Source organism: Motacilla alba, chromosome 2 (genome assembly GCF_015832195.1).
Source record: "Motacilla alba alba isolate MOTALB_02 chromosome 2, Motacilla_alba_V1.0_pri, whole genome shotgun sequence".
Lineage (NCBI taxonomy): Eukaryota > Metazoa > Chordata > Aves > Passeriformes > Motacillidae > Motacilla > Motacilla alba.
The window spans coordinates 18,807-39,581 of record NC_052017.1 but is presented as its reverse complement, the minus strand read 5'-3'; the positions used below and the strand labels follow the sequence as shown (position 1 = coordinate 39,581).

Sequence of the window (20,775 nt, the reverse complement as noted above, 5' to 3'; positions counted from 1 at the left end):
TCTCGTGCACTAACCTTATGTGTCCTAGTGAAGACCGCTACCTTGGTTTCTTTCTGCTCCTGCTAATGATCTCTAGTGTTTGGATTTCTCTTCACTTGTTAATGTGCACAAAGATGTGCAAACATTTACAGGTTTTAATGGGACTTGATAAAGGTGAGAACTGTTTCGCCTTAGATCTTTCTTATGAATTCCTTTTTTCACTAGATCCCACCTGCAGCCATTTCCATACTCAATAAATGAAAAATCCTTTCCATTAGAGAGATCTGGCTCCTCTCCTGAACAGCCTGGAGCTAAAGCTTGGATGCTGAGAGGAGGTGTAGGAATTACAGTCACCATCTCCACTGTGGTAGCAAATAGGTGGATACCACTTCTATAGCACTTCTCCCTAGGTTCTGCTTAAATAAAAAAAATCAAATTGAGTTTCTTTTACTATGTGTAATATGTCATTGTAGTTCCAGATTGGGCCAGGAGCTTCTGAAGAGGAGACCCCTGCTCCCTGTCCATTGTCAATTTGGCAGGGAATACTGTTTTGTTCCAGAGTGGCTGGATGGAGCACAGTGGACAGTTGTGGTTGTCAGCTTTAGAGTTTGATTGCAAAAGTCACAGCAAAAAAAGAATGACAATGAGGTTTGTCAAACTGGTGCTTTCAGACCTCACTTGACATCTTTGCTTTGTGTTGGAGGTTGTTGTGTATTTGCACTACAGGGAATGAATGTCCCCTTCCAAATTCAGCCAAGAAGGTCCCAAGGGCTCTTACTGGGAATATTTCTTCTTTTCTTTCTTTCATTTGTGATAACATAATCCCCAAATTTGCCAGGAGAAATTCCTTTATTTCTCCTGGAGAAAACCACATGGCACTGGCAGTTTGCAAAGGAGCTCAGGATTGTGTTTGGAGAGGAGAGTGCAGTGTGTCCTGACAAGCTGTGTCTGCCTGTGCTCTTATTCCAGGAAAAAAATGCACTACGCCAAGTCTTTTCAGTTCTTTCACCTAGAAAAGCTCTTGCTGGCACACAGGGAACAGATGTTTTTTCCTCAGGTGCTCGAACTGGACTGGGACCACTCCACAGCTGAGGAATAATTTCATTTTTCCAGAAGGAATTGCGAAAATCATGGACTTCCATGTAAGAATGGTTGGAGAGGAACTTGGGAGAAGTCTTGCAACTTGTTTATGATTTATTCTGGTCTGGCATTTGCCCCCTCAATGTCCTAAACCTTCGCGCTCCCCGTGTGAGGGCTGAGAGGGGCGCGGCGCTCGGCTCCGCAGTGGCGCTGACCTCCGGCAGCGGCTCGGGAGCGGCGGGCGCGGTGACACCGGCGGGGCCGTGCGGGGCTGCCAGAGCGGCTCGGAGGCGCCGGGCGCGGGTCGCGGCTGCGGCAGGGGCGGGCGAGGGTCGCGGTGACAGCGGAGGAGGGCCAGAGTTGCTGTGGCTGCAGCAAGAACCGCGGGTCCCGGGCAAAGCCCGGAGGCTGTCCCCGCACGGAGCCGGGGAGGAGCTGCGGGGCCGGGGCCGCCCGGCAGAGCCTTTCCTAGGGAACAAAACCTGTATTTTCTCCCACCTCGGCCCCGTGGCCAGGGGCGAGCAGCACCTGAGCAGCTGGGGCAGTGGCGGGACGCAGGGAGGATGCGGCTGGAGGCAGAGCTTGCAGGGTTCTCACATTTAAATGAACGTGGAAAGCAGGGAGAGAGGTGGTACAAAAGCACTGTGGGTGCTCGGGCAGGTGAGACATGACTCAGGGGAGGGATTCGCTTCCCTGAGCTCCTGAAGTTCCACTTGCCTCTCTCAGGAGCAGTCGTGAGAAGTTTCCCGTTTGGAGCTGGGCTCCAAAAGGAAGGAACCAGAAACTACTTCTGGTAAATCCCTAAGTGTGGAAGGCCATATGAACCTCTCTGCCGTAAGCAGCCAGTAACTTCGACAGATATTTTAACTATTAAAAATGGCGACTTCTATTTCCTCTGGGCACAAATAACTTGGCTCTCCCACGTAGAATCCACTGAGGCTGTGAATTGCAATCCAGAGCATCTCCAGGCTTCTGGTGCTCGGGACTGTGGCGTTTGTTGTGCAGAAAACATCCCAGGCCGTCTGCCCTGGGTCTGGATGTGCATTTCCACAGTTCCTCAGAGTGGGGAAAGGCCAGGAGGCTGGTGGGAAGGGCCTGGGCATCCTCAAGACGCATCAAGTTTTGGTTTTAAATGTTTGTTGTCTTTTGTTTCCCAGCCCAGGGCTAAGCTGGAGAAAAGGTGGAGAGAGTAGCAAGTGGGACTCCCATGTTTAGATCCATCCATGGATTCCAGGTTCTCCCGATGGGTCTGTGCTGCCTAAAGGAAGGAGATGTTTGGAGTACCTGTTCACCTGTTGAGCCTGGAAGAGACACTGAGCATGAAATTGCAGGGAAGCTGCACTTGTGTAGTGACTGGAGGAGAAGCATTTTGCCTCACGTGCCGTGGTCGTTTCCCCTCTGAGACCTGGTTTCCCTCTGTGTCTCTGTATCCCTCTGTCCTTGACATGTTTGGCACTTTTTCTCTGTTCTTCTCCCTGCCTCACTTGTGTTCCTTTTTATTCTCTGTGGCTCTCTGGTGCTCCCTGTGCCACTGTTCCTGGATCCTTTTGTCCCATTCCCTGTTCCTGCCATTTTTTAATGCCTCTCTGTCTTGCTGCCCATCCCAGGTTGGGGTTTTTTGTTTGTTTGTTTGTTGGTTTTTTTGGTTTGTTTTTTTTTTCCAATTTCACCTGTTCTTCCTTTTTTTCCTGTTTCCTCTCTGCTTCCACACCCTCTCTCTGCCCCTCGCCTGTGACAGCGAGGCTGGGGAGGAACTTCAACCCTTCTGGGGGCTGCCCCTCCTTTCTTGTTGCAGCAGGGTCCCTTTCTGGGGGGATGTACACGTGGAAAAGGCTTGAAGGAAGCGCTGTGCTGCTGTCCAGGGCAGCTTGACTCGTTCTGTACCTTCTTGGGGGGTCAGGAAAAGGGGGTGAAGTCTCGGGGCTCTGATGTCGTTTGGGGCACCCCACGGTCCCGAGGAGAGGGAGCCGCGCTGCGGTGGAGGAGCAGGCGGGTGGCGGGTGAGGGGGGTCATGCTGGGTGCCGTCCCCCAGAGGCACCCAAAGCTGCCGCAGGATTCACAGGGAGGGTGTGTGTAGAATACTAAAACCTGGCAAGTTTTTCGTTTTTAAAGGTATTGGTAAAGAATAGGAATTTATCTCTACCTTCATTTGGGAAGAAACCCTCTCTCTATCCACTCATTTGTGTACAGAATTGTAGGAAACTCTGATTAGAGATGGGTAATTTTTTTGAAAATACTGCCGTAACGTTTTTATCTAGGAATGAACCAAGCTGTGTCCTGAAACCATAAGAACAGCTTCAGGGGCTGAAGGGAATAGAAAGGGCTCTCTGGCACCTTTTGCCTCCATTCTCTGCCAGTCCCCAAATCGTGTCGCAGTCCCAGGAGAGGCGTTTGTCATCCTGGGTGCCAAAATGAAGACCTGTAAAATCCTAGCTCTGCCTTGTGTTTCATGTGTTTTTACTCCATATTTATGTCATCACAGAAAGCAAGGAGAGAAGAAATGTGACAGGTTCCCACTATTGCCGTGTGAAGGCTTTTTCTAAAGGCTGGTGTACTTATGCTCTCTTTTTCCATGCCAAGCTGGACTTTTCCCCTCCTTTTTTGAGGTCTGCTGCATTGGGTGTCCCAAGGAGGGCTGGGTTCCTCAGCAGGGGTCTTAGGAGTTGGTGCTGATTCTGCTTTTTCTGAAGGTGTATCAAAGGGGGCTACCAGAAGGACTGTTTTCTCCACTGGAAAGCTTTCCCTCAATGCCACAAATGCACCTATGTGTTTTAATTGTGTCACCAGATGGACTAAGAAAAGCCAACACCCGTAGCAGATTTCTGTTTGGGCTGTGTCTGTGACAAGTGGGCTGCGTGCTGAAGAGGGAGAGGTGCTGTCGGAGCGTGGCAACAGCCCCAGGTGTGAGCTGTGAGGATGAAGAGGGCTCAGAGCAGCCCCAGGTGTGAGCTGTGAGGATGATGAGGGCTCAGGGCAGCCCCAGGTGTGTGCTGCGAGGATGATGAGGGGGCGGCTCCTGTCAGGGGAGGTTGTTTTAGGGAGAGGGTTTGCCTCTGCTTTCTTTTGCATGGAGCTGCTGAGTAGAGAGGTTTATGGGGGGCTCCCGGAGCTGTCTCATGGAAGGATGCTGAGAGCTTCTGACAGGGTCTGGGGGCACACCTGGATACGCGCTTGGATGCGTGGAGCATTGCTTAAAGGAGGTGCCCAGGGACAAAGCTTTGTGCCGGGAAGCAGCAGCCAAGCAGGTGAGCCCGTGTTGATTTGTAGCGGGGAATTTTCTCTTTCCCTTTTCAATTTCATCTTGCCAATCCCTCCCCGTTGCCCCCAGAAAAATAAAATACTCTTGTCATATTATGGGTTTAATTTGAGGATAGCCCCCCCCCCCCCCCCCCCCCCCCCATTTTCTTCATCAGCAGGTCTAACTTGAGGGGGCAGCCCTATTGTCCCTTCTTTTAAGGGGTTTGAATTGAGGTAAAAAACCCTCTTTTAGCACAACTGGAGGAAAACCTCTTCTTTTCTGCTATTATACGGGTTGAAATTGAAGGGGAGAATGCATTTATTTGCCCTTGTTGAAGTGAGGTGAGCACCTCTGTTGAGTTAGTTTCGGGGGTTCAACTGCAGGAGCCTCCAGCTCTCGCAGCGTTTGCAGGGTTGAAGTCGGGCTGTGCCGCTGCATTCCAGGGCGCTTCTCCTGCCGGTGTCCCGGCCCCAAACGGTCCCGCGCGGGAGCCCGCCTGGCACCGCCCGGGGAGCTGCTGATGCGGAGGGGAATTTGGGGCGGCCGGGCTGCCGCGGGACTGCCCGGGCCGCGCCGGTGCGAGCCGTGCGGAGCCGAGGGGGGCTTTGCCGGGCCGGCGGGCGGGAGAGGCGGCGCGGGCGCTGCGCTGGTCCCCGCCGGTGCCGGCCGCTCTGTCCGCTCCGGGCGCGGGGCTCGGGCGCCGCCGGGGCTCCCTGGGCCCGGTGCCGGCCCCGCCGGGCAGGGCGCAGCGGCCGGGGCTCTCCCGGCGCGGCGCCGCCCCTGCGCGCCCGAGGAGCCGCCGGAGGAGCCGCTTTCCTGCCGGGAGCCGCGCTCCGTCCGGCGCCGGGAGCGCGGGGAGCGATTTTGGAAAGGTCTTTGATGTCCTGCTTTTGACGCGGCTTTTAGGAATTTATTGTATCGTTTTGTTTTGTTTGCAGCTGGTGGATGTGCTGCACTTCTTGAATGTTATGGTTCTCGGCTCAGGTGTTGATGAGTAGGTTGTTTTGAATTCAGTTTTGTGGTCGGATTTTTTTTTTTTTTTTTTTTTAATTCCCCTCCCCCCCCCCGCTATGACGTTTTCTAGGGTTTACCGTGGGTTTTATGGGTCGTAGCATGAAGTAGAAGTCAGGTTTTGGATTCTGTGGTGGTGCCTTTTGTTAGCTTGAGTATGCAGCGTTTGTTTCGGTGGGTTCGAGGTAGTGTCGTGTAGTTACTTAGGGGTTTTTAATCTTTATAGTCGCATTCTTGTTTCTTATCTTACAGGGCTTTTATTTCTTTGGATTGTTTGATCGGAGCGTATGTTTGATTGTTACGGATCCTTTGGGAGATAGTGTTTCTGGTTACGTTTCTCTTTTGCCTTCACGTTTCTTACTAGGTGGTATTTTTATTTTGGTAGTTTGAGGCCTTTTGGGGTTTATTGTGTTAGGAATATTTTTTTTGCTTGTTGCTAATTTAAGTTTATGTGTGCTATTTAAAAGCCAGCTCCACTTGAGCCTGGCTGCTGATCCCTGTTGCTGGTCAGCGAGAGCATCTGAGGGGTCCAATTTCAAACCGCTTGATTGAACAGGAAAATGGTTCATTCCTTCTTGCGAGTAGATTTGTTTGTTGGCTTTGCATGGGCAAAGCCACTACTCCAGGTGGGAAAAGAGTTAGGGAGCTCTTTTAAAGCATAGTCCTGGAGGTACCGAGCAGCTTGGCTCGGTAATGCTGTGGGGAACTAGGAGCATATCTGTTCTGATCTTCCTCTCACCTTTCTTCCACAGCTGTTTCTGTACTCCTGACTTCCCGTCACGCCAGGGACACGTGGCTTGGAGCACAGCAGCCGGATTCCTCACTTAGCCGTGTCAGCTTGGTGCAGGTTATGAATTACAGGGTGACTTGGAAACCCAGAAACAAAGGGAAGAAGCTGGTATGTCTCTTAGCAGGGAAAAAAAAAAAAACCACCAAAAAAACCCAAAAAAAACAACAAAAAAAAAAACAAACCAAAAAAACCCCTACATCAGGGCAATAATTCAGGGGACTAACACTTCATCTTTAACTTTCTTCTGTGCTCAGTCCTCATCGCGCCGGGAGCCGTGAAAGCCCCCTGAGCTGTAGGTCTCATACAGACCTACCTCGTTTGGTCCAAAAAATCAGTATTTTATTACTGTGTGCACACTCAGGGGGAAGATTTTATCCCATATCCCTCAGAGGGACATTAAACCTCCAGTTTCCCTTTTCTTGAACAGTTTGAGAGAGGATATTACTTATGTAATTTTTACTGCAGGCATTTGATCTTTTTGAAGACCGTTTGTGCGTGTGCGTGCCCCTAATAGCTGTCCCCTCTCTAACACAGGATGGGGAAGAAAGGCTGCAGAGCTTCCTGCAACGGGCTGCGAGCGCAAAGAGCGAGGAGGCAGCGGAAGACCGGACTCAGGAATCGGAACGGTTTTCTTGGGTTTAAGAAGCTCGAATGGCGCTTCAAGACATTTATATCAGACCTGGTTTAATTTCATTACCCTTTTTTTTACATCCACAAAAAAACCCCAACCCTCCCCCCCCCCCACCTCCAGGATCCATCGCTGCTGCTGCCGTGCGTGACGAGAAGCCGTCTTCCCTCTGCCCGGAGCAGCTGAGAGATGGAGCAGCACCCCAAAGGACTTTCTGCTCAGTGATTATAGCTGAGTTTTAGTGGGAATTCTCTGAGCAATCTGGTGGATTGTGCTTGAACGTGGCCGTGAGGGTAGCTGAGCACGGCAGTCCGGATCTGCGAGCCGCGGTGCCGGAGCTCTTTGAAAGGTCGTGGGGGATGCATTCATTCCATTGAATCCCGGCCCTGTGCTGTGCCCAGGCCCTTTGTACAAAGAGTGTACAGGGAGAAACCAGAACTGCACGTTGCTTGTGATACGTATGGAGTTTTGAAAGCTTTAGTTCTAGCTAATAAAAGAAGTTAGTTTGAAAAAAAGCCAAATAATTTATTTTTTTTTCCTTCAACGTGATACTCTTTGGTGGTGTACGGTGTGTTGTCTTCTTTTTTGGTGTTGTTAACTCTGTGTCATTTGTTTTTTGAGTGAAGATAACTCTGTGGATGGGTTGGTTTGTATTTGAGGCAGAATTAATTTCAACAGGTTTCTTTAATAGACTTCTGAGATGTATTGCTGGGATTTTGGCTTTGTTTATCGTAGGTATAAACACAGAGATTTGGTAGGGGCAGCTCGGCTGCTGGAGTTTTGGGTGTTTAAGTGATGGGATGGCTTTTGTTACCTGCAGTTTTTAATTTTTGAAAGGTTTTTTTACGTAGTGGCTTAAGGTGGTTTTTAGAATTAATTGTCTTGCTTCATGTTGTGTGCAGCCGGTGTATGGTAAGGGATAGGGCGTGCTTCTTGAACGTTAGGGTTTTACTGCTCACACGTTTCGATTTATTTCTGGTTCGATGGGGGGGGGGGGGTTAGTTTTCTTTTTGGGGACAGGAGCATTTATATGCTGGGTGTTTATAGGCAGTATATATTTTTTTTAAATTTTAGCAGTGATATTTTTTGACATTTTAATAGCTTAGAATTTTTTTTTATGCTTTTCATTAGTTTTTTTTTAAATTTAAAATTATTTCTACAGATTATTGTTCATTACTTGTGAGTTAGCATAAAGGTAGAGCTTCGGGGGTCTTTTTAGTAATGTTTAGGGTCAGTTGTACAGTCTGGAGTTTAGGGAGCTGGTTTGATTTATTTTGTACAGGTTTTTGTTTTTCTTAGCAGTTCTTTCCTTTTGGATGTGTATTGGAGTTTTTTGGGTTTCTGAGGAATTGGTTGAGGAGGAAGTTTATGATGAGGAAGCACGGAGGTTTTGGGCTAGCTCTAATGGGATTTTTACATTTCTTTATAGATGGGTTTGTTTGAGTTTCTAATCGGGGGAAGCCTTGTGGGATCTCCGCTCTGTTGGCAACAGGAGCGGGCTCTGTTTTTCTGTGTTGTGCTGGGATGTGAGCGCGTGGCGGTGCCGAGGAGGGTGCAGCATTTTTGTGGTTCTGATGTGTTAGGTTAGTGAATTTATGGGGTTCGATATCTAGTTTAAAATAGAAAGAAATATCCATTTAAAAAGATCACATTATAAGGGTAAACATAAGAATCGAAACAAATCAAACTGTAATATATAGTATGTTCTTGTAACCTGGTATAACATATACAAAACACAGTCTATTCTATATACGCAAAAATATCTAACTATAGATCGTAAATATAAAAATAATGACATACAGTTTAAAATAAACGGGGCGTTTTTTTGGTTTTTATTAGTTGATAGGCAGGTTTTTTACTCAGTAACATAAATAGAAATAATCTAAAAATACAAATCCAAATATCCAAATATATCTATAATGATATCTATAAATATTACCTATGAATTAATAGAAGTAAGAGAGATATCTAAGAATAGTATGTACATATATATGTATATATATTTATGTATATATAAAAATATATTAAAAGGTATTTTATATAACATGTATAATCTACATAATAAAAAAAAAATATAAATGGAAATATGAATATATAATTATGAAAAATGTAATAGCCTAAAAAATTTCCACTATACTACAAGTAATACCTTGAATGTAATACTCTAAAAAATATGGTTTAAATCAAGGGGGGGGGGGTTTGGTTTTTATTTGGTTTGAGGCGGGGTTTTTTATTTTAATTGATTATTTTAATTATTTTATTTTAAATAATACAGATATTGATAGTGTTATACAGTTCTACATAGAGAGACATATAATCACGATTTAAAAAAATATTTCCAGAAATATAAAATATAAATAAATAGAAGGGATAGGAAGAGATGTAATATAGAATACAGATAGCACTACACATCAATAGACATTTTAAATGTGAATGGGAATGTAAATATAAAAGTTTGGCGTTTTTTCAAACTTAAATGCAGTTGAAAAGAAAGGGGTTCTTTTTGGCTTTCATTTGGGTAGAGGCAGGGTTATTTTGTTTTTTTTTTCTTTTTCTCCTTTCGCGTTGTCGGGGGGGGCATTGATTCTGGAGGGTTTTTTTGCCGGGGGCGGCTCCCGTTGCGGTGGCAGCTGCCGGTTTTTGCCGCCTTCCCCGGCGGCAGCGCCGCGGCGTGGGGTGGGGCGGGCGGCGGTGCTGCCACCCTGTGGGCAGAGCGCGGTAGTGCAGGCGAGCGGCGCTCGGCGGCCGAGCGGCGCTCGGCGGGCACGCCTCTGTGCGGCGGCGGGCGGCAGGGCGGGCGCGGCGTGTCGCGGACGGGCTTGACCTTCTGAAGATGGCGGCAAAAAAGGCGCGCAAATCGGAGGACCGCGGTCCGTCTACTGGACTGCCGGAAAGGAACACCGGCGCCGGCGCGGCCCGAGCGGGATTTTCTGTGGCGCTTCGGGTACCGTGGAGACGGGCTGTGGGCTCAGCGGCGCCGTAGGCGGGCGTATTTCGGCGGGTTTGTGACAGGCATTGGCGATAAACGCCTATCTCCCTGCCGAGGTCCCCTCCCTGCCGCCCTATTGAGCGTGGCGTGTCGCGGACTGGTTTGACCTTCTCAAGATGGCGGCAAAAAAGGCGCGCAAATCGGAGGACCGCGGTCCGTCTACTGGACTGCCGGAACGGAACACCGGCGCCGGCGCGGCCCGAGCGGGATTTTCTGTGGCGCTTCGGGTACCGTGGAGACGGGCTGTGGGCTCAGCGGCGCCGCAGGCGGGCGTATTTCGGCGGGTTTGTGACAGGCATTGGCGATAAACGCCTATCTCCCTGCCGAGGTCCCCTCCCCGCCGCCCTGTTGAGCGTGGCGTGTCGCGGACTGGTTTGACCTTCTCAAGATGGCGGCAAAAAAGGCGCGCAAATCGGAGGACCGCGGTCCGTCTACTGGACTGCCGGAACGGAACACCGGCGCCGGCGCGGCCCGAGCGGGATTTTCTGTGGCGCTTCGGGTACCGTGGAGACGGGCTGTGGGCTCAGCGGCGCCGCAGGCGGGCGTATTTCGGCGGGTTTGTGACAGGCATTGGCGATAAACGCCTATCTCCCTGCCGAGGTCCCCTCCCCGCCGCCCTATTGAGCGTGGCGTGTCGCGGACTGGTTTGACCTTCTCAAGATGGCGGCAAAAAAGGCGCGCAAATCGGAGGACCGCGGTCCGTCTACTGGACTGCCGGAACGGAACACCGGCGCCGGCGCGGCCCGAGCGGGATTTTCTGTGGCGCTTCGGGTACCGTGGAGACGGGCTGTGGGCTCAGCGGCGCCGCAGGCGGGCGTATTTCGGCGGGTTTGTGACAGGCATTGGCGATAAACGCCTATCTCCCTGCCGAGGTCCCCTCCCCGCCGCCCTGTTGAGCGTGGCGTGTCGCGGACTGGTTTGACCTTCTCAAGATGGCGGCAAAAAAGGCGCGCAAATCGGAGGACCGCGGTCCGTCTACTGGACTGCCGGAAAGGAACACCGGCGCCGGCGCGGCCCGAGCGGGATTCAACTGGAGAGAGTTGAAGGAAGGGTCACTAAGATGCTTAATGGACTAGAGGATCTCACCTATCAGGACAGGCTGAGACAGTTGGGACAAATCAGCCTATATAACATATAGTGTCATGGGAATCTCAGCAATGTGTGCAGCTACCTGAAGGGAGGATGCAAAGGAGATGTGAAGCCAGGCTCTTCTCAGTGATGTCCCATGACGTGACAAGAGGCAAATGGCATGATCTGAACCAGAGGAGGAAATGCTTCATTTATCTGTGAGAGGGACCAAAGAGTGGCACAGGTTGCTCTGAAATATGGGGTCTCTGCTGTTTTGATCCTCAAAAGCCATCTGAAATGATCCTGGGGAACTTGATCCTATGGGACCTGGCTTGAAAAGGGAGCTTGAAGAAGACCAACTTGAGAATGCCCTTCTAGCCTCAACCATTCTGTTATTCTATGAAGACTTCATAGGGCTAGGCCAGTTACGTTCCGCTAAGGGGGAGTCAGCTCACTCTCTTGGTGATTATCAGCTGTTATATTGGCTTACCTCTCCTTGAATTTATATCTCCTAAAACTGTATCATTGTCAGAACTACAAAGAAAAATGACTAGTTCTAATTATTTACTTCTTTTCTTTTCTAGCCTGTACCTTTTTAAACTGGGTCTTGCCCCCCAGATTCAGGATTTGTATGGCAAGGTAGACTTCACAGGTAAAAAAACCCCAGCACTAGTGTATGCTGCCTTTATCTCATACCCTTCTAAATCAGTTATTGAACGCTTGTTTAGGTCAGTTAAAGGATTGTTGCTGTTGATACTCTTAATGTAAATAAAATTATAAATCAATGACTGTGAGGAGATTTAGTAATTTAAGAAAAAGAGACTTCATTTGCCAGCTTCTGAACCAGGCAGTTAGACAGTCATCGGTTCTGTAATTATCTATTTCACAAATAACAATGTCTTAACTCTTTTGTCACCGTTGTAAGATGCTTAAGCCTTGCATCCATCTCCTTGGGAGAGTTTTCAATTTGGAACTTAGTACATGGTTCTGACCTTCTGTGACAGTTTAGAGGTGCCATCAGCTGAAGTAGTGTTTGACAGGTCGTCTGCTGCAGGAGATGCCAGCACGAAGTCCTGTGTCCACACACCTCCTCAAAGTTTCACTTCCTTAATTTTGTGAAAGTGTCAAATTCTCTGTTTTGCATTAGTGAGGCTCTTGCCCGAGGGCATGCATCTGGTTTAAAAGGTGTATGAACTTTATTTCTCTGCAAATTGGTTGTTGATTATACTTATAAAATGCTAAACTATTAACTGTCTTTTAGAGTTGTATGATATTTAGCAACTGCACGTGTTGATGCACTGCATTTGCATCTCTCAGTGTAGCCTGTTTGTGGGGAAAAAGAAAATCTTAAACTACTGCCTCTGCATTTTCCTGACCTGTTGGCAACCACAGTTGAGGTACCTCAGAATGGAGTCGGTTTCCAGTTCCTCATGAGAGTTCTTGCATTGTTTTCTAATAAGAAAAACTACAGAATACTCCCGTACGAGTTTCTGGGAGAAATGTAGATTTTAGGAAAGTGTGCAAAATGTCTTAGCATTTTCATTTCTTTTGTTTCACTTTCTGACTTACATTCAAAGTATTATTTAAATAATAATTGTCATCTATTGTAGCTGTCCTATTTTTTTTTTAGTAGCAGTTAGTACAACAGTGATAATGCCATGATTGCTAATGCCATGTAACACTATTTTAACGTATGTTTCAGAGGAGGAAATCAGTAATATGAGGCTTGAACTGGAGAAGTATGGTATTCAGATGCCTGCCTTCAGCAAGATTGGAGGAATTCTTGCAAATGAACTTTCTGTGGATGAAGCTGCATGTAAGGAAAAATGGCATTTTGTTTGCTTATTCAAATCAGCAGATCAGTTAAGTGTTGGTTTTGATGCTGCAAGTTTTAAGCCTAGTACAGTCTTTCTGATAGGCCTTTTCAAAAACTGGAAAGATGTTTTTATTCTTTCACTTCTCTATTTTTCTTTTTTCTGGAGCATGATGATTTAACTACTTAAAATATTGTAACTAGAGAGTAGGCTGCTATTTTCTCCAACAACACAAAGCCACGATGAAATGAGAGATACTTTGATAATTTTTTTGCTTTCCAGTTAATTTTTAGATAATTTTTCTGCTCTTTTCAAATAAGGGATTCTGGATTTCTTGATTTTTAACAGTGCTATTTTGTTTGGGACTAACTGGCAGACTGTGGCTTGTTTTTCAGTGCATGCTGCTGTCATTGCCATTAATGAAGCAATTGACCGTCAGGTTCCAGCTGACACTCTTACAGCAATGAAGAACCCTAATGCCATGCTAATAAATCTGGATGATCAACTGGAATCCACTTACCAAGCCACACTCTACAGAGCAAAGCAAGACAAGATGGAGAATGCTAAAAATAGGGTAGCTCAGTTCTTCTTTCAAACCATTTGCATGCATTGCTATGTTGTATTGCAGTGTAAACTATGGGGAATTTGCCGAATGTGTTAATATCATGTTTGTGTGGTCTTAGGTGGATTTACTCCTCGTGGCATTCTGTTACGTTCCCCAGTAACATATCTTCTTGCAGAAAACAGGCAATAGTTAGCTGCATTAGTCTGTTTAGCTGTATAAAATACAGACCACATAGATACAGAATTCCTGTCAGAGATTTTATGTTAGGAATGCATCCTTCTGTTTTCACAGGTATGTTTTCCTGACAATGAAATGATGAGCGAAACTGATGCTGGAAGTGGTCCATGTGGCTTTAGAACACTGTATAACACATGCCTAACTCTGTGTACTTCTTTCTATGTTCTGGAGCTCTACTGTGTGTTCAGTAGAGCCATTAGATTGAAATAAGATGTTTCTAAGCTGTCTGTATCAGAGTTTTAGTTACTCCAAATGTATTTGTGTCTAGGGCTTCTTTTTGTGTGTGTAGAGGTAGTGTATGTATGGCGTATCACAGCTCTGTATGGGTCAACATTTACCTTTCCTGACCTTTTCAGTTTGAAGGTTTGTAAGGGAGAAGGAAGCTGTAGAAACTCTGATTAGTTTTTATTTCATCTTCAGATTGCCTCAGAAAGTTCAGATAGAGAGAGAGATGTGTATGAAGAACTTCTGACTCAAGCTGAGATTCAGGGAAACATCAATAAAGTGAACAGTAAGTGTAATGTTATACTAATAGTCTTAATTGAAAGAGTACTTCAAAGTGATACCTGTGCTCCTCTTTTTCTGTAATGCTGACAAAATTTCAAGGTAGCTCCCCTGTTTTTGTGGGTTGTTTTAATAGTGGGGTGTTTTGGTTTTCTTCAGTTGTGTGGTTTTGTTGTTAGTTGGTTTTGGTCTTGTTTTTTTTTTAGTCATTATTAGTACATAGTTGTAAGCTTAATTCACTACGACTTCTGTTACTCTTCCTTTTGGAAATGGATTGTCCATGTTGGTGGGCCCTTCAATTCTTCATCCTGAATAGTGCATGCCATTTCCAACCATTAGCCTGTTTTTAAGGCTAATAATTCATAATTGACTTCCTAATTGATTCTGGAAGTGTTCCTTTTGGATTACATACCTGACTTGCTATCTGTCAGTTCTAAGAGTATTTCTTTCTGAGCGGTAGGCTGTGTAAACCATGGCACTTTCTCAAGACTCTGTTTTATTGTTGCTAGCACACGCAGCCATATCAAAGATTGACCTGGCTTTGGAACGAGGAGATGCATTAGCACTGTACGAAGCTTTGGCAACACCAGCCCTGGGACTTCGAGGATTGCTACGAGAAAATTGTGACTGGTATTTAAAGCAGTTTTTGAGTGATAGACAACAGAAACAGGAGGTATGGAAAAGTGTAGATTACCTGATTTGTGAGGTTTTTCCCCTACTCCCGCCTTTCACCATACAACTGTGTACTTGGTATATACCTGCATTACGGTTTAGTGTTGTCTAGAAAAAGTCAGTGTTAAAAGATGGAAGCATTCAGTAAGCCTATTATTTAGGCTTTATTTCTGCACGTGAAAGGCCAGTATAATGTTTGTAATGTTTGGTGTACATACCAAATCTTAAACTACCAACTTGTGTGTGTATAGAGCTATTAAAATTAAGGTGTGTCCTCTCTCATTTTGCTATTGTCAGTGCCCAAATAATGTGAGTATGTGTGTTTTATAAATACCTATCAGATAAGCCTGAACTACTTTCACTGTGGAGAATACTGTCATAGACCAGTTGAAGGCATGGTGCTTAGGGACATGGTTTAGTGGTGGATTTGGCAGTATTAGGTGTATGGTTGGACTCAGTGATCCTAAGGGTCTTTTTCAGCTTCAATGATTCTGTGATGCTACCCAAGTTATTAAAGTCCTCCTACCCCTCTAGTTACTCAGTCTTCTTTCCTATTTGTATTTGTGTAGTATCATAATAGTCCAAGAAGCGTGTATGTACAAGCCAAAGCTGCATGTTGTCCATTTTGATGTTCTGCTAACTCTATAGTTGCTCAGAGGTAAAACGTAACATTACTTAATGGATCGTTTCATGCCAAACTGCACAATTGCTAGTCTCGCTCCAGCACATAGTTCATGAACAGGGAGCCTTTTCCCTCAAAGTTGTGCCTTTGGTCTTAAATATGTCATTGCTTTGGAAGCAGTCTTGCCTTTTATTGCTATGCCCATGGGACTGCAGTTCTGATATAAAAAAGATCAAGTTGTACACATACAATCTTTCAGCACCTGAACTGAGAATCTGGTGAGTAATTTCTGATTTCCTTATGTGTATTCTTTCTGGTTTAAGTTCAAGTAGAGTATTTTTATTGACGTAATTGAAATTAACTTGGCTTTGTTTCACCCTTACAGTTTCTGTTTTTTTCTTTAGGCTGGCCTTACAGGTCCTCTGCAGAAGGAAGAGTTGCAGTTGGGAGTGGATGCTGCTAACAGGGCAGCACAACAGTACCAGCAAAGTAAGGATCAGCAGAAATTATTGTAGCAAAGTCACTGTGGATGTGAGCAAGAAAATGAGGCAGCACAGTATTTGGGTCAATTATGAATGGTCATTGTGAATATTCTTTAAGTACTTTACAGCTGCTAAGAACATGAAAGAGAGTTGGTTGCCCTAATTACTTGCAGTGTCTTTTATCCGGCTCTTACAAAGTGTCTGGAGGTAACAACATTAAAACATTAATTTGGAATAAGAAACGTCAAATTTTTGCATCCATCTTCAATAACCTCTTTATATAGAATGCTTTTAAGAATTTTTATGCTGTGGATCTGTGAAGAAAATCTGGATTGCTCCAAGAGATGTGAAAGATAGGTTTATCTGCTGATCATTCACACTGAGCTGCAGAACCATTACTGTTTCTGAATATCAAGTAGCAAATAAAAATGCAGATCATTTGCTGATTGTTTTTTGATAGATGCTTCTGAGACCACACAGAGCTCTCTTACTGTCCAGGAGCAATTCACTTTGTGAGAGCTGGAAGGGAGAGTAACAGAGATTGGAGGAGAGAGGATTTCGAATACAAGAGGAAAATAGCGAATGCTGAATTAAGTAGGCAGCTACCTTCGAAGTACCTTACTTGTTAGGCATGGAAGTCCACATTTGTTTACCTTCTTGCGGTGTATTAAGTCAGCCAGCATGTACCCACTAAAGAGTGCCTGGGTTACTGCCTTGAGCAGGATAGAGGTAGAAAGGAAGAGAAAATCGGTATGATTCCCCCGTCCAAAAATTTGCAGTGAGGCTTCTTACTATCAGAATACTGAAATGGTGAAACAGTCCCTTAATAACCAGACAAAAAGGTGAACTATTATTAAATATGAGGATTGTGTGTATTAATGGTCTTCAGTAATGGAAGACTAGGTAACTAGTATAGAGGGTGTATGGATCTGATCTGAGAGTTTGGCTCTTTCCCTGCAGTTTGGTGTTATTCTTTCTCTAGTTAAGTATTTTAGAAAATGAAAGTCCTGTTACTATGGGAGTCTCAACTGTCTGCCTTCCTTATTTTTTATGCTCTTTGAATTTCTAGAACTGGCAGCAGTAGCCAGAATTAATTCAGCAATTCGAATGGGTGATGCTGAGAAGACTGTGGCAGAAATGATGAATCCAGAGGCCCAGTTACCAGAGGTTTATACATTTGCTGCAGATCTTTACCAAAGGGAGCTGGCCACCTTACAGCAACAGAGCCCTGAAGTAAGTATCACCTTCTCTGTTATTTCTGAAAGCTGGCATGGGTCTACCTTGTCTGTTTTCCTAAATGTGTTCTGTGGAGCAAACCTGTCTTGAGTCTTCACAGAACTGCTTTAGTGTTCAGTCTGTTCTGATGTGGTTTAATCCTTTAATCTTGATCTGATTGGCCTTGTAAGACTTTACCTCAGTCTCTTACTTGGTGCTCTAGCTTTGTTTATGATACTCACCTTTCTACTTCGTTGTCTTAAAGGATGTCCTTTTGCCTTGTTACATGTCTGTTCTGACAGCTACTCCATTGTTTTCTGTGTGCAGCAATAGTTTGTATAGAGTGAATAGAATCTGTTGTCCTCTTTGTATGCAGGGTCACCTCACCCATCCAGAACTATCTGTTGCTGTAGAGATGCTGTCTTCTGTGGCCCTGATTAACAGGGCTTTGGATTCAGGGGATATGAATACAGTGTGGAAACAACTGAGCAGTCCTGTCACAGGCCTTGCAAACATTGAGGATGAGAACTCGCAGAGGTGAGTAATTCAAGGAATTGTAGCTGTCCTTGATGTTGCATCTATTCTGTGGCTTCATGAATTTTCTGTTCCTTCTCTTAAATTTTACGTTATTTCTACATGATTTGTTACAGTATGGATTTAATCTCTGATGTCTTTTGCAATTACTGTTTCTTACTGGTCTGATTCCCATGCTGTCTTTTAGTGCTTTCTCATGGATTTCACATTAAAACCATGCTGTAATACCATTAAGTTGTCACTAGTACTTCTGGCAGCTCACCCGTTTTCTTTGCCCTGGACTCTTATTCAGCGTTTCAGTGCAGTTTTCTGTTTGGCAATTTTGTCTGTTTGAACCTACTTCATATTTGTGCTGATACCCTTCATACGCACAAGCATTTCTCTTTCTCTCCATTTTCAGTTTCAACCCTCATGTTACCTCTCCCACTTTGTGTGCAGTTCTCAGTGCTGGGTTGTGTGCTCCCTGAGCAGCTTGTTGCAATGTCATGTTTACCGGGTTTGGGTTTTGTTTTCTGACAGATACATTGATGATTTGGTGAAGCTGAAAGCTGAAAGAAGTGCACAAGGAAGTGAATTTATCACATGGAATGATATCCAATCATGTGTTGATCATGTGAATAAAGTTGTGCATGAAGAACATGAAAGTAAGTTTTTCTGTTCAATTCATGGTAGACTGATCGTAGCGTATAAGGAGTGCTAAAATTAGGTGTGTGTCAGTCCAAAAAGTTATTGATTGACTTGTTAGTTGTGTTATACATTAGGATATAGGAATATCTAGGAAGATCTTAGTTGTGAACAAGACTTGGTGATCTATAATATGAAAGTCTTGATTGCAGGACTTTTTGTTGATGGAGAAATCAGGCAGTCTGATGTGTTTGTGGTAGTTATGTCAGTATTTCAAAGCAGTTTATTAATACTTCCAGTGTAAATTTCAACCCTTTTCGGGTTGGAAATGCATTGTCTGGTGTCAGTGTCTAGGATTAGTCCAGAATCTTCTCATTTTGCTTCAGTCCCCCAAATTTAAGCTAGTGTTGTAGCCTTGTCTTGCAGTGCTCCATCCTTCTTCCTAATTTGCTGCGTTCAGAAGATATTTTTCTTGAAGTCTTATCCTTTTATGTGATGGCTCCTTTTTCCCTGTTCAGGTTTTCCTCTTCCTTTTATTCCTTTTTTTTTTTTTTTTTTTAATCTGCACTGATCTTTTTACCTTCCCAGTATTTAATTCCCTGGTTTAGTTGCCAGTAATTTAGCTCCGTAATCAGAAGATGTGCAAAAACTCTCTGAAGTTGCAAGTCTCTAACACAGATCACGGGTGAGACTCCAGCTCCCTGGGTGCAGAGACATTGATATTTGAGCTCTCACCATGACCACGCTTCTGAAGTTAATCCTTCAACTGTACTATGTGTCTTAGGCCCTGCAATTGCCCTGCTAAGCGTTTCCCTAGATGGCTTATTGACCTGGAGCATGGAAGCCTGTTTCTTTGCATTTGTATAAAAGGTGGGATCGAGGAATCACCACTAATGCATTGCACTCACTTACAGGCATTTAGTCAGTGGTCCTATATTGAAGAGAGCAGGGAGAGGTGTAGTATATACATACATATACAGTGCGAGGTTCAACGGGGCTTGGAGCAGCCTTGTGTCTAGTCTTCTTGGCCTAGTGGAAGGTGTGCCTTGCCTGTGGCTGGGTGGCTTGGAGCTAGGTGATCTTTAATGTCCCTTCCAACCCAAACCACTCTATGCAGCAAGAGTGAGTACTGAAAATGATGTACTCATGAAGGAAAAAAATTGCTGCTGCAAGCTGAAAATGGTGAATGAGTGTTAATGTAATTTCTGTGCTTCTAGCCCTGCAAGTTTTTTTACTTTCTATTTCTCAGTAGTGTTTATGTTAATAACGGTCTTTTAGCAGTGATAAAAGACTGGGTCTGAGTGTAATTATGAAAACTTCAACAGAAAAGAAAACTGGAGTAATTCTTCATGCACTAAGTCAGTATTATTTGACGTAACATCCAATGTGGAGATAAAGAAGTCCTTGGAAATAATACAGTTAAACAAACTTATTCTTCAGTAGACCCTTGTGATGTTCTATTTCATATGGTTTAATTTTAGGTTTTTTTTTCTTGTTTTCATTAAGGGTTCTTAATTTTTGTTTATGACCAATACTGAAAACATCCTGGGTTTGACACTAACTTTGAAGCCGTCTTTGTAATATTTATAATTTTATAATATTTAATATCTCAGCAAGACTTGGAGCTTTGCATCATAAAGCGGGAGAAATATGTCACAAGTGTGGAGGTGATGATATGGTTTATGTTGTACACTGAGACAAGCAGGTGTCTTCTGCCACTCCTTGTTGTGCCCTTCGTGTGTTGTGTTTCGCCTTGCAAACACTCTAGAGAGGGTTATACTCTAGAGAGGGTTAACTGTTAAATTCACCCTTTTGGTTAACTTGGTTAACTTGTTTCCTGCATCTCCAAATTTATAGTGTCTTTTCTGTGTAAGAGGTTACAGTGGAATTCTAAAAGTCTGTGTAGTCCCAACATCCTGTTTCCTTTAACGCTCCTTGTCCTGTAAGAAAAGCTGCAGAAAGTCCTATAATGATGTAAATTGTTCTCCTGGGGAATTTCCTAATTCTTTGGTCTGCCTTGTATATGCCCTTCTGCAAAGATAAATTTTATCTTCTCTCTATGAATAACTTAAATTAGTCAGAGAAGGTCCTCAAGCTTTGTGGCTATGTATATATATGTGCGTGTGTGTGTATGTGTGTATTTTTTTTTCTGTGTGCTTTCTTAAGTTATCATATCTGTTTTTTGATAGAAATCATGGCATCGTTTTAGCGATGCAGTTCTTGCGATGTCCTCAGCATATATTTTCCCTGATCTCTACTCCATCCTAATGTAATCTCTTCCCAAAGATGTTCTACTTTTTGTATGAACTTCTGTTTTGTGAGTCTTGTGTTGAAGAGTCACAATCTTTGAATACAACAACCAATGTTGGAGATTCCCACACTGATCTCCTTTCTTTTATCCAAAAGACTTCTTTATTCTGCACTGAACAAACCATGGTTGGATCCCTCTTTAAGCAGAGAATTGAATCAGATGAAGTCTGGGATTCATCTCAGCCTGAGTTATTTCATGATTTTCAGGATCAGTTGCTATAGATGTAGATTCTGTTTGCATTTAGCTAACTGTAAGGTCTTTATTTTGCTGAGCAGTAAATTTTACTGTACTTGAATAGCATCCTCTTCTCTGATAATACAGTTGATACTACGTATGTCCTTAATAAAAGAGTTCTCTAAAATACGAGGTTACTGTATTTTTAAATGGTATTCCATGCAGGTCCTTAGTTTC

At 44.6% G+C, this 20,775-nt stretch overlaps 2 protein-coding genes across 2 annotated transcripts in view; both read left to right on the top strand.

Annotated features, from left to right (window-relative positions):
- The first annotated feature begins 4,235 nt into the window (after positions 1-4,235).
- On the top strand, positions 4,236-6,839 carry LOC119698276 (collagen alpha-2(I) chain-like). The gene is made up of 4 exons (XM_038130008.1): positions 4,236-4,305; positions 4,682-5,170; positions 6,062-6,207; positions 6,634-6,839. The coding sequence occupies exons 1-4, from the start codon at positions 4,236-4,238 to the stop codon at positions 6,739-6,741; spliced, it is 813 nt and encodes a 270-aa protein (XP_037985936.1). The 3' UTR covers positions 6,742-6,839.
- Positions 6,840-11,315: 4,476 nt separating this feature from the next.
- The window catches only part of LOC119697712 (ras GTPase-activating-like protein IQGAP1), a 28,201-nt gene continuing 18,741 nt past the window's right edge, over positions 11,316-20,775 (top strand). The window contains exons 1-9 of the mRNA XM_038128802.1: positions 11,316-11,436; positions 12,487-12,600; positions 12,994-13,172; positions 13,821-13,911; positions 14,414-14,577; positions 15,603-15,687; positions 16,750-16,913; positions 17,272-17,432; positions 17,949-18,073. Of these exons, the coding sequence (XP_037984730.1) occupies positions 11,331-11,436; positions 12,487-12,600; positions 12,994-13,172; positions 13,821-13,911; positions 14,414-14,577; positions 15,603-15,687; positions 16,750-16,913; positions 17,272-17,432; positions 17,949-18,073 (1,189 nt within the window). The 5' untranslated portion in view covers positions 11,316-11,330. The remainder of the gene's footprint in view (positions 11,437-12,486; positions 12,601-12,993; positions 13,173-13,820; positions 13,912-14,413; positions 14,578-15,602; positions 15,688-16,749; positions 16,914-17,271; positions 17,433-17,948; positions 18,074-20,775) is intronic.

Bases quoted from the DNA above. Each gene is read 5' to 3' on its own strand.
- LOC119698276 (XM_038130008.1), top strand. From the start codon at position 4,236: ATGCGTGGAGCATTGCTTAAAGGAGGTGCCCAGGGACAAAGCTTTGTG. The intron at 5,171-6,061 runs GTCTTTGATGTC...TTTCTTCCACAG, and splicing joins CGGGGAGCGATTTTGGAAAG to CTGTTTCTGTACTCCTGACT. The intron at 6,208-6,633 runs GTATGTCTCTTA...TCTCTAACACAG, and splicing joins GAAACAAAGGGAAGAAGCTG to GATGGGGAAGAAAGGCTGCA.